Genomic DNA, 13,050 nt, shown 5'->3' with positions numbered 1-13,050 from the left:
CAACTCTTACTGCAATAGAAAGGCATAAAAAGAAAAAAAACCTTTGTTTTTAAAAGGCTAAACACGCAAATTAAAGTTACATCCAGTGCGATCTAAGCCAGAATTATTCATAGCATTTATATAAGTACTCTTATACTGTCATACACAAGTGGAAAGCTCTCTGTCAAGCTAGGTAAGTGCAATGCCTGCATCAGCAGTCATTTACCGAGTTGTAAGTAGCTTCTGTTCTGCTCAAATGTGCTCAAGAAGAAACTGTTACCATCAAAGCTATGTTAGGTGTTGCTGGCTTTTGGGGGTGTGTACTGCACTCTAGAAAGGTTGTCTCCTTTCATCTTCTGAGATGACTTCACCTTTTTGTTAAAACAGGTGTTTGCATTTGAGGTATCTTGTCACTGCAGGTATTGTTGAAAAGTAACATTAAAGCTTTTTAGTCAGCAATTTATGGGCTTAGCTGTAGATTAGAAATGTATCTTTCCATCCTCGTGTAAAATTCCCAAAGCTAAATTTTCCCTGCTGTTTTTGGCAGTGCCGTCACTTTCCAGCATTTCTGTAAACTGCCATAATCCACCTTAATTTTCACTCCAGAATGTGGTGGCGGTACCCTTCCTGAAGCGAGCTAGCTCTTATATCTTATTCTGGAGAATCTCTGTATGTACAAAGGCTCCTTGCTGCTTATGTTCCTTGGTTCCTATAATCTACATTGCCAACAGCAAGGCTAATTGGGCACTGTCTCGGCCTTTGTCAGCCAGCTTCACACCCATACAGCACTTAATATTGACTGTCTGCTTTTCATTTTAGCATAGGTGTCATTTTATTTACGTGTATGTAAATGTGAACTGATGCAATCGTGGATGGTGCAGCTTGATGCTGACAGACGTGACATCCATTGTTATGCTTAAATTGGAAGGTATCAGGATAGTGCAAGCTTTTCCTGCTCTGCCCCAATCCTTACTAACTGTAGAAATTAGTTGTAGCAGTAAGACTGGAGTTTGATTTTTTTCAGTCCTTGATCTTGGAGCTTTCAGCTGATAGCAGGGGATAATAATAAGTTTTCCCACCAAGCTGAACTAATCTTGTTTTGAAGTTGAGGCAACAGGCTATGTGTAAGTGATTTAAAAAACTGCACGGAAATTAATCATAGGAACTGCTCAATGATTTTTTTCTTTAGAAAAACAACTTGCCAAGGGTCATGATACGTATTTTGCAGTAATTTAAAACTCATCTACTGGATTATTATTTAACAAAAATAGTAACAAATTTCAGTTTGTGAAATGAGTCACTAAAGGAGTTTTCCCCTGCAGTTGAAGGCTTTCCTTCAGATGCTTTCTCTTATTAAGCTCTGGTTAGAGGGCCTTGTCTGTCCCTATGTTTTATTTATAATATGAAAGACTATATTTTTGTAAAGCTAGCAGGCTGCAGGTACAGCAGTTCTGAGGACTGGATGTGGCTTCCGACATCATATTGACTAGAGAATAGGCAGATATTATAATATTGACATAAGGAGTGTCTGAACAATGCAGATCAAGCATGACGTACTGCCTTTTAGTTTATCCAAATAATTTAATGTAAGAAATGTGGACTTTCTTTAGGTTATGTGTGGGGTTATATGGCAAAAGTGGAGGGGGGAAAAAAGCAAGGCTTGTAGCAGACTGTCAACAACATTCTGTTCCACATTGAGAAAGTCTGTTCTCAGGCAATTGAGAAATACTCCTTGTTAACAGACAGACTTCATTAATGCTTCATGACTGTGCTGTCATGGGAGAAATTAATTGCAGTATTGCCTTTTCAAAGTGGTGTGTGCTCTCTCTCCTGATACAAATCCATCACAGTTCAACGCTGCAGCCAGAGGAGCCTGTAGCTGTGGGGAGGCTTATCAGTGGTGGTGCCAGGCGGTAACCGTTCTATTGCAATCACATTGATTTTTTAGATCCGGGGTGTGGAATAGTCTCTGCGTGGCCCAGTTTGGAGCAGACTGATAAGGCTCCTTGTTTCTTAGCAACCACAGTCTGCCCTAGCCAGAAACCTGCCCCTCTGCAGCTGGAGGGAAAATTCTGAATGTCTCAAATTTGTGTCTTGAACGAAGGTAAGTCATTCCTTCCGGCATATTTAGTTTAAAGGCCTTTGCATTCAAATAAAAGGAATATGTTGGCAAAAGTTCCTTAACAAAGGGAAAGCATAACTAGTAAGATATTCTAATTTCTTTCCCTGTTCTTATTTAGACCCGTGTCTTTCCTGGGCATGGAGGTGCCATATGTCCTTCTCTTAACTAGACTCGTAGCAGAAGTTGCCAGCAAATCTACTGAAAGTTCGGTAGGTACTTCATGTTTTTTGTCGTGCTAGGTGCTATAAAAACAGAAGGATCAGATTATTTTCCTCTCACATTGCAGTTGGTAGAAGCCTCTCTAATTCAACAGAAATGACCTATACTGCTAGCAGTCATTAACTGCAACTTTTACAGTGGGTCAGTTTGGTATGATGGCTGATTGCCTATTAAAGCATTGAATTCTTCCTAGTCATGTGCTTGTAGGCTATCAGGGATACAACCGATAATGCCTCACACCATGTGGAAAAAGCACCCCGATGATCAAAAAACCACTTTTCAGCCTGCTTGGCGGTTTAACTACAAACAATCCAAAACATAGATACCCAAAAGTTAACTTTTTAGATAACGGAATAGCTCCGAAGCAAACACTGCTTCAAGTCACAGAAAAAGGTCGGAGTATAAAATTCTGCTTGCATGAGAGTTCGACTAACAAAACTTTTTAAGAAACTGGTCCTAAGTAGGTTATCCATAGGTCTTCTGGTTCTTTACTGTAGTCTGCCTCCCTGTGATGCACTAACAGTGTGAAGTCAGCCTACTAATTTCAGTTTTGACAGTCCCAACTATTTCTCCTGATAGCTTTGATCTGTCACTCCTGGATTTGATGGGTTTTGCTGATAAGCCTGGCTGTTACATGTTAGGTATATTTAACTTACTTCTATGGCTGAATATAGATCAGGTCTTGTTACTTTTGACCAAGAATATTTCATCTCTTTTTAAGACTGATTTGACTTGCCATATTCTTTAGGGGAATGTACCTGCAAAACTTTAAAAGGTGTGGGAGTTTTGTGGCTTATTTTTCTTGTACAGATTCAGAGAGTGGATGTGCCCAACTCTGTCTGGGATGTTACTAATACCTATCAAAAGAACCACAGAGTTTCTAACAACCATTTATCTCTAGGCTTATGTCACAGCTTGTTGTAATTTGTAAATAATTTTGAAACTGGCTTTTATGTAAACAAACAAAAAATAAAAATAAACTATGTACCTTCAGGATATGTGAAGTTATTCTTTTATATTCAATGTCGAAGGAGGAACCTTTTGTAGTTTTGCTGGATTGCTCTGCCGAATGTAGATGTTATCATCACTTGCAATATGGGCATTCGGTGAAAGCTGGTTTTTGCCAGTCATTTTGCCAACAGTATTTCTGAGCAAATCTGCTGGGGCATTTGTGTGGTGTTGTGGGAAGGATAACTCCCCCTCTGCACTGTGCTTCACTGAAGAATTTGGCAAGTATATTTCTAAAGCAGTTTTTTAAGGTTTTGTCCAATGTCAACAGGAGAGTGTGCATTTGTTCTCAAAGTGTTAGTTTGGGTAGCAGCTGCCGGCTCAAAGTCAGCTTGGTGGTGCATCTAGCTTGTTCTCTCCTTGTAAGGTTGCTTAATGCAAAAAGAAAAAGTTGCAGCAAGCTTTAGCTGTAGTTGCTGCTTATTCCTCTGTGTTCTCTGTAGATTTTTTTTTTCTGTTGAAGCATTTTAGTAAACTTAAGAACTGGGTGAAATGTAATGTAATTTCTTTTCTTAGGTTTCAGAAACAGAATGCTGTGTGGATATGTTGGATTCAAACAGTTCCTGTCCAGTAACCAACCAGTGCAGTCCAGGTATAGCGTGGCATTGTTTAATAAAATTCCAGATTGTTTTTGACAGTTAACACCAAAATACAGTGCCTGATTAGTTGGGAAGTGCAAACAAAGTAATTGGTGCATGTACATATTGAAGCCTTTCTTCCTCTATAGACACAAGGTAATGCTTCTTATGACTCTCAAATGTTGTTCTTGCACGGTAAGGAGAATAGACAACTATTAATAAGATTATTCTTTAACTTTTTTATTTAGTGTGCAGTTGGATTATGCAACAGCTATTGTAAATGCTCAAAAGCCCTAAAAGCCTGTATAATGAGCATAAAAAGCAAAAAATACTGTAATGCGTATCTAAGGGAGCATTAAAAATAACTTCAGTATTGTCTTGCTAGCATAGAATGCCTCATTCTTCCTTGTGCCATGTATGTAGAGCTGTGTTCTTCTAAATGGAGTTAAAAACTTCTGTCACTCTCCAGCAGTAGCAGAAGGGTGATCTTTTTTTAATGCCGTTTTACTTAGAATCAGAGAGTAAAAGCAGGGGAAATGGCTTCAGAGCCCACAGTAACAAGAGAATTAGTGACTTAAAAATTGGGGTCCCCTTCTGGGTTCAGTCATTTCCTTCTGATGGTTGTTAAAGCATTTTAAGCCTATCTATTTTCACTGCTTCATTAGCTTCTCTAACTGTTGCTTCATTTAATGCATTCATTTCTGCTTCTAAATGATCTTCGATAGGGTATAAACAATTGTCTCCAAGTTATGGGATTGTGTTCTCTTAAATCTTATTGTAAACTGATAATCCACCAATATCTTTGGTGTCAGATAAGTGCTTTGATGCTTTCTTCCTATTACTGTAGAAAGTCTTTGCCCTTATATTGGGTCTGTTTGTGTTTAGATTAAATGTCAGATGTAACTTATTACTGTGGGCATCAAACATGCTGCTTCTCTCTAAGGAAAACATAGCAGCAGAGCTACTACTACTGCGTTTTCAAATCAGCACCTTACTAATGGTTTGCTTTATGGGATAATTGATACCTGTTTGGCTCAAGGCTCTATAGAACTGGATTTTAGCCAGCACAGTAAGTTTTGGGTTTTTTTTTTCCTTTAAATGTAGACCGTAATATGATGTAGTAGGAAAATCCTTCTAATCTTCATGTCTCAAGTCTAAGCCTCAAGTGAAACCATCACAGCTTTGCTGTATTAAATGCAGTTGTTATTGAAGATGTGCCCTAATTTTTTTTTCTTAACAAAGACTTAGCAGTATTTGCTTTTAAACATAAATTGAGAGATTTGAACATTGAAGACCTAGGCCAAGCTGAAAGTTCAGTCAGTTTCCAGCCTGCATGGTAGGGTGACTGATATAAAACACTCGCCATCTGTCACAGAATAGTTTAAACAGGCTTGGGCTCTTCCTAAAGTGAAACAAATAGTACAATACTTGAGAGAACTGAGGCATGGGAAAAAGGCTTTATTATGGTAGTATTAGTATTTTTAGCTTGCCATGCTTCAAGTGATTGACTATAGGGATGCCGGCATCTTTTTTTCATCCAAGTACACTCTTTCTGGTCCCTGCCTACTTCTGTTTTCAATACTATATATTAAAATGGCATTAGATTTTGTTTTGACAGTGTATGACCTCTGAAAATAAATAGTAAAATTCTGCTGCTTTTTTAGTATTGTTGAGGGTAGTTACAGGTTGTTAGACACTTCCCATTTTTCTCAAAACTAAAACATGTGAAGCAGTGAATGGAGCCATGTTGAAATTGCCCTCTGGGAGTTGTTTGCTAGTAACTCTTTCTCCTTTTTGGGCCTTGAAAGGTTTTATCTTTTCTGGAATAAACACTTTGAAACGAAACCTCTTAACTTGTGTAATATAATAGGAAGCAGGAGGTGTTTGTAACCAGTAGACCAGAGGGAATTTCTGTTGCCTCTACCTCTTTCTGAAGACTGGGAAATACCTCCAGTGTTGCTTTTGTTGTTTTCACACTTCTGTATATCTTATTCTTATGCAGGTTGTTACAGGCGATGGAACGAGGATGGTAGTAGCAGCTGCATTAAATGCAAAAATGAAACTCTTCCTGTTTCATCTGTTTACAATCTGACTGAATGCAGAAATAGTGAGTCATTCACCATCCCTTTATTTTGATGGGTGGTTTTTGGTACTGAGATCTCTTCTTGCAGGTGTGGTCCAGCAAAGACTGTTCAAGAAGGGATCAGATGTGGCAGATTTTTTTTCCCCCTCCCTTGTAAAACTTCAACTTTTTCCAAAGTCCTAATATAACTTTGAGCTTTTGAGCATGCAACAAAACCTATGGAAACCTTGAAATTTAGTTTGCAGAAACTGTGTGAAGTGCTGTGGAACCATTCCAGAGTCAGGGTGGGGGGGATATCAAAATCATGTTGTGTATTAGAGTACCTCATCTATGAAGCCAAATGCAACATTTTAAAAAAAAAAAAAAAAAAAAAAAATTCTGCCCAATGTAAGTTCTTAAAATAAAAAACTCCTAAACATCAAAATGATTAAACTTACAGGGTAGGACCTGTATCAAACATACAGTGAATACTGAATTTTGTGGCTGCTTTAATCTCTGCTGTACAAAAAAGGCATTTGCTGTGGATGTTTGGAGCACAAAATAGCTCAGACTGTACTTGAGTTCTTTGAAAAATCTATGTTAAGAAGGCTAGATTCATTTTGTATGTGTGCTTTGTTTGAGAGGTGAGAACCATTCAGTTCCTTGTAAATATTTTTAGTGAAAGAGAGAAAACTTGCATCAAGTTTCTGGGAAATGCACTAGTAAATTATCTTCTTTTTGGACAAATTATGGTGATGCTTGTTTGCTTCCTTTTTTTTTTTTTGAAATTCTCAAAAGTGATATAAAGAATGAATTTTTCATGGCAGAAATCAGGATTCTTATACAATTTCAAATAATTACTGAGAAGTATAATAGCTTTTTACTAAGATTTCCAACAAATCTGTAGTTTTTGTCAGATTTTACTTTAAAAAAAAATCTTTCTCATTCCAGCTGGTATCAGAGGAATGAATTTCCAAATGAATATAAGCACCGTAACTCCTTTCATACAGAACATAGGTGAGTAAATGGAAATAGCTGTTGAGTGCAGGCTTTGTGATTATTCACTGTGTACCAGCCCCTTCGTGACACAGCACTGGAAATTAGTTGTAAAATATGTTTTTCTGCAGCATAGGTTTTATTCTAAATGTGGTAGCCATTTTTACTTTTTCTGGCTTGTTCTCAACAAGTCTTTTATAAGTCTTAGAGTTGAGTTTTGAGGTAACTATTTTACTGAACAGTTCTTTCGTCTTGTCCTAGTTATCTTGAAGTGCTTTTCTGGTACAAATTGAGCTGGTTTTTTATGAAACCCCATAACTTGAGTTTTGAACCTTGTGCTGCAAGAGTTTTGGTTTTTAGGGGTGAAGCAACATGTTACGCATCTGTTACATCTTGGTTAGCCTTTCTATAGGTTGACTTTATCACTGCTGACCAGTCATTTCTGTTTAACCGCCTAAAAATACTTGTTTGACACTGGTTAAGAATAATACAAATTGAGAACATTTAGATAGCAGCATTGCATACTCCAGCAAGAGAGAGGATGCCAGATGAAGTGATTTAGTGTTACAGGGTGAGTGCTTATCATCAGTGCTCTTGAAAAGGAAAGCCAAACAGCCTTGTCAAACTTGGGTGCTGCTGATCCCTTTCTAACGTTTGTCTTGTCATGTGTGTATACTGGAAGTATCTAGTGCTCTTCAGAATGTGGACTTGTCAAGCAGAGCTTGTCAGATAGATCTGTTGTCCTAGTTTGTCTGCAACAAGATCATAAACAACTCCTGTTTCTTAAAATACTTGCTCTTTGGGATCATAATATTAAATAAATAAAGCAGCAGAATAAACACGCAGGGCATTTTTTGAGGCAGGGAAAGCGGAATAAAGGTGAGGGCACCTTTTGCTAATGTCTGCCTCCCTGGGGTGGTTTCTAGATCAGTCACTCATGGAAAACATAATACTGGGTGTACTGTACCAGTGGTATATTGTCTGTTGACAAGTTCTGTCTTTAGTAGAATTCATTTAAGGACTAAAAGAACACTACTAATGTTGAGTGCCTCCCAGCACCGGTTTTGAAAGTTATATAAAAGAAACAGAAGGATGGATTAAAAATTTGTGGCTGTCTTCAGGAAAGTAGGGACTAAGGCTTTCCTGACGTTTGGCAGGTGGGGTTGGGGAAGTTGTTCATGTAATGAAATGAGTATTGAAAGATCTTTGCAAATGTTTCAGTGAGGTCTGTCTGTATGTTAAAAAAACAAACCAACCAACTACTGTTTTCTCCTATGAATATCAGGAAGTTGGCTTTTCTTTTGTTTAACCCTTCTGTTAGAAGAGATTTCTAGTGAATAACAGTCTTTTCTCTCTCTCTCTCTTTTTTTTTTTTTTTGTACAGGGGGCCCAGAAGTGGCAGCCTCTCTCATATTAGGGACATTTTTCATCAGTTTATTCCTGATTCTCTCTGTTGCTTCTTTCTTCTACCTCAAACGTGCCAATAAACTTCCTAATGTTTTCTACAGAAGAAACAAAGGTAAAGTACCTCTAATTGCCTATTTAATGTCTAAAGTTTTGGCCTTTGCTCATTTCTTAATTTAAAGCCTGTTTAATTTCTTCGTGTCAGTGTTCTAACTGCTATCTCTTTTGATCATCCAAAGCAATGCAAACTAATGAAAAGTTTTCTCCTGTTATGTGCTTACAGTATCATGCTTTCATGGCAGTGCAGAGGATGTCTGTCCTCAGTCTGTGTGCTTCGGTGCATATTGCACAGTCTCTCTCACTAACCCAGCTATTGGTTTTTGTAGCTTTCAAAGGTTTGCCAGAGTGTGCTACTTGATGTTAGTTGTCACTGAATATTAGATACCTGGTTTCAAAAAGGAAAAAAGAAAAGAAATCAGTGCTTCTTGCACAGAGGGCATTTTGGCATTTTTATAGAACTTAATAATACTTGTTTATTTCAGTACACAAAATGCCAGATGTTTATAAAGCCTTACAAAAAGCAGTTGTTGTTTATTCTTGGTTTAGAGAGAACTGTAATACTAAAGGGCAGTGTACTTAGCATGGGTGTGTCAGCAGCAGAGAAAGGGAATGGGATTTGAGGTTCCTCGTTACTGCACTACTCATTCAACTGTGTTCACCCTCTAAATGCAGGATTTACTGGGGCTTGGAAGAGCTAACTGCCTGCTTTTTTTTTTTTTTTTTTAAAGCAAACACCCCTTAGCTTTTCTTTTTATAGTGAAATTTTATTCTTTATTTCTGCCATTCCTGTTACTGAGAAATGAAACCATGTAACTAAAAATGCAGTGACCTGACTTCATGCCAAAGTGATACCAGAAAAGCTAGGGAAAGAACACCTGGGATGTGCTTAGCCATAGGGCACCAAGACTTTATGTAGACATCTGGCTCTTTCAGATGCTTCAGTTTCTATGAAGTTGTTCTATGTGTCCACATTTTACTGGTCTTTAATTTCTGGGAGGTGGTGAGCACAAGATGTGGAAGGCAATGTCTCCATTTTGCCCAGTGTTTTGCATGAAACGGAGGCTGATCTATGTCTCACCTCTTCTATGCAGTGACTTTGAATGATTCCCATGACAACCTCTAGCACAGCATTTGCTGTGTTAGAGCTCCTTCTGTTGAAAGCAAGCTGTTTACTGGCTAGGTCTGCTAAACAAGTAGACATCCAGTTATTTTCATTCATGTCTTACAGGACCAAACTCAAGCTAGACTGGCAGAATAGAAAAGAGCTTATAAAGAGAAAAAGAAGGGGGTGGGTGGAGCAATACAATTCCATTGTTTGGCTAAGAACGTTGTATCTAGTCATAGTAACTTCATGGAACATCACAAATCCAGTCTCTGTGGTATCATTTTGTGTAAAAGTGTGCAACAGTAGCTGCCTAAGGTCTAAATTGACCAATGCCACAGGAACTGCTAATATCCTAATCACAACTGCCCTATTGAAACCTCTAGGTTGTTTTTGCGTGTGTCTCAAGTAAATTTAGTTAGTACAAGATTCTCCTTCAGTTTTTAAGTGGGTCAAGAGCTGTTGTGCTGTGACATTCCGAAGCGGGCAGGACACCAAACCTCTGTTGAGGCTTCAGCAATACTGGTCTGACTTCCACATTTTGTGCTGACAGTTCACTCTGGTCCAGCAGGCTAAAGCACTGGTGTCCTCCTTTGAAGGAGAAGCATTAAAACATTTCTCTGCCTTATTATCATGTTAGTTTTCATTCTGTCTGGATGATGATAATCATGTGGCCGTAAAGGCAGCAACCTCTTCTATAAAAAGGTTGCATCGTTCACTGCTCAGTTGTTTTGTATTTGTACTGCCTTTTTCCGATAGTTGGCTCAAAGTGCCGTTTTTCCTCTTGAAGCTTCTTCATATTAAAGAGAGATTGCTGTGGCTGCCTTCTTTGAAAGCAAAATAAGTCATTCTTGGAGACCTTTGCAACCCTTTATCTCTAATCTTGAAAAGAGTCCTATAGACAATGTATTCTACTAATGGGATTTCTGAATGTTCTGATCTGGTTTGGTAGTCCTTGTGACAAAACTATTTTTTTAATAGAACTGTTCTGTTGCACGCATGTATTTTAGAAAACTAGCAGTTCTGCCCTTCTAGATTAATGATGGTTAGTCTTTCTCTTTCTCTCTTTTAGCATCTGTTCTCCAGCCTAGTGAAACAGTAAGTAAATTCTGTCCTTCCAATAGGAACAAGGAAGCATAAAACATCAAGTAAACAATAACTTAAAGTTTTAACAGTTCATTAGGGAGCTACTTAATCTGATGCGTGAGAGACTGAAATAAAAATAAAAGATGTTTTGGGGTTCTTTGTCCAAACTGGAAAAAGAGGTGAAAGATGAATACTGACCATGTGGATTCTATTGAGACACTTTCTCCAAGAAAGACTATGTACACAGTAAATATTAGTGGAACCCTAAAATGTTCCTGTATTTTTTTAATGAAAGACTGTGAAGACAAAAGGTGCTTTGTTTGACATGATCATTCTTCTGTTATGCAGGCATCCATGATACCTCCCCCAGCTTCTTCAGGTGAGGAACTGTTCTCTGGGGTGTGCTGCTACAAATATTTTACCTGTTGGCTTCCCTTTTATGCATCTCGTTACTGAAAAGCAGGCAAACTATCTCAAAGTGGATATGCTAAGAACACACGGCAAGTCAAAACAATTACCTGTAAAGCCTGGTATAGAACTGTGGAATCTGTTGAGGGGACAGAAATCCAATGAAATCTGTCTAGTAGACCTTTTTGATAGGATTTATCGCTTTAATTAATGTAAGCATGCAGTATTGATGGAGTACTTTATGTTAAAATAGATCTTTGACAGCTCCTAAAATAGATCTTCAACTTCTCTGTCCTAATAGAGAAGTCTTACAAGTAGATGCAGTATTTTTTTCATAAGTGCTCAAAAATAAATTATTCAGTCTGGGACCTATTTTCAGGATTGGAATCTTCTTGACAATGCCAGGTTGGCTCATTTTCAGGCTTGCTGATTTGAAGCTTATCAGCTTCTTGAAACAAATAACACAGACCGCTTGGAATATAGTGTTTTGTGTGTATGTGGTGTGTGGGGTGTTGGTAGGTTGGCCCCTTTGGGCAAGGTGGGTTTTTAATACGTGTGAAACTCAGGCAGAAATGTATTTGTTGGGGAAGATTTAATCTAATCAGCTTGTCTCAGTTTTCCTCCCCAGTTTTTCATAGTTTCAACCTATAAATATTACTGAGAAGTTAATACTGTAATCCGCTGGTTTAGACCAGATCTGGGTAATCCAAGAGCAAAAACTTGCTTTTTTGTGTGCCTCTAAATTTGTGCTACTTCTAGGAAATGGTACACGCTGCTCTTCTATTATTAATGAGCCAGTGAGAGCCTAATAAAGCATGAAATATCTAAATATGACTCTCCCCAAATATACATTTAAAAGGACAATGGATTACACCTAATCAAATCAAGGCATTCTTTTAAGTGTCTCTGACCATGTAACAAAGTTCGAAAAGAAGTAGGTAGTAAAGGATATATTTTTGCAAATGATAGGAAATTTTATATCTATACATGAAATTAATTTAGAGTGGCTAGGAGAGTGGATTTATTTGGCCAGGGTAATACGGTAAAATATCTTGTCTCTATGCTTGATCCATGTACTTTCAAGACTGACAGAACTTGTGGTGGCTAAAAAGTGAGACAGACCAAATCTTCTAAAAAATTAAGAAATAATGGCCTTCTAAGCTAAAGCAAAATTTCTGGTCTCGCTTCTCATGTATGCATAGGCCTTTTTAATCAAGATGGTATAATTAAAATTTAATTTTTATTAATGCAAGTCTTTAACTTTTAAACATTTTTAGATGTGTTCTAAACTTGGTCTGGGTCTGGCTGTTAAACTGACAGCCAGCACTGCTTGTGAAAAGTCTTGGTTTCCTTACCTTTAATTTATATGTCTGTTTAAAAAAAAAAAAAGTACAGCTGTGGGGGTGTTTGTTCGGGCTGAAAATGGAAAGCTACATGTACTGTAAGCACTTACAAATAATGGAAATGCCACTTTGTAATGAGCACCTTGTTTAGCAGGCCATTAGAAGGTTGTTTTAAAAGTTTATTTGTAGACTTTTGCTATATCAGCTCTATGTAGGGTTTTTTGTGTTTTGGTTTGGTTTTTTTTTTAAGGTCCAGCATGACTTTAGTCACTCAGGTATTGTTGGATGGCATGTGATGTTATGAATTAAGGATAAAGGCATGCTTATACGGCAGGTGCTAATGATGTTTCTGTGCCCACCATTTCAGTTCGGAAGCCACGATATGTCAGACGAGAACGGTCACTAGTGACGTCTGCATCTGCTGCTATGATCTCTTCTTCCGAAACCAGGGTCAGCAATGTTTAGCCTTCATTCTTGACTGAGGACTTTATAAGTGTACACAGTGTCGAAGAAACTTCTTCTGAATCCACTGAAGTGCCAGGAAAACATCGCAAGCAGCTGACCTAAGTGGAAGCCAAATTACTGTGTCAAAGGGTTTGTGCCAAATGTTAACAGAGAAATGAACTAATGCAGAGATACTGATGGCAGGCTACATCCAGTTCGGTGAACTGCTTTGGTGATCT

General features: G+C 38.0%; 1 protein-coding gene across 1 annotated transcript; it reads left to right on the top strand.

The window, feature by feature from the left end:
* Window positions 1-1,527: 1,527 nt before the first annotated feature.
* LOC309598530 (uncharacterized protein C1orf159) lies at window positions 1,528-12,832 on the top strand (the record flags this gene model as incomplete). The annotated part of the gene is made up of 9 exons (XM_082329210.1): window positions 1,528-1,532; window positions 2,220-2,310; window positions 3,845-3,920; window positions 5,909-6,013; window positions 6,920-6,985; window positions 8,349-8,483; window positions 10,603-10,628; window positions 10,965-10,995; window positions 12,735-12,832. 9 exons carry the CDS (start codon window positions 1,528-1,530, stop codon window positions 12,830-12,832), a joined length of 633 nt encoding a protein of 210 aa, XP_082185336.1.
* Between the last annotated feature and the right edge of the window lie 218 nt (window positions 12,833-13,050).

Source organism: Platalea leucorodia, assembly GCF_965183815.1.
Source record: "Platalea leucorodia genome assembly, chromosome: 17".
Lineage (NCBI taxonomy): Eukaryota > Metazoa > Chordata > Aves > Pelecaniformes > Threskiornithidae > Platalea > Platalea leucorodia.
The sequence above is the reverse complement of the archived record's forward strand: the minus strand, read 5'-3'. Positions and strand labels throughout refer to the sequence as shown.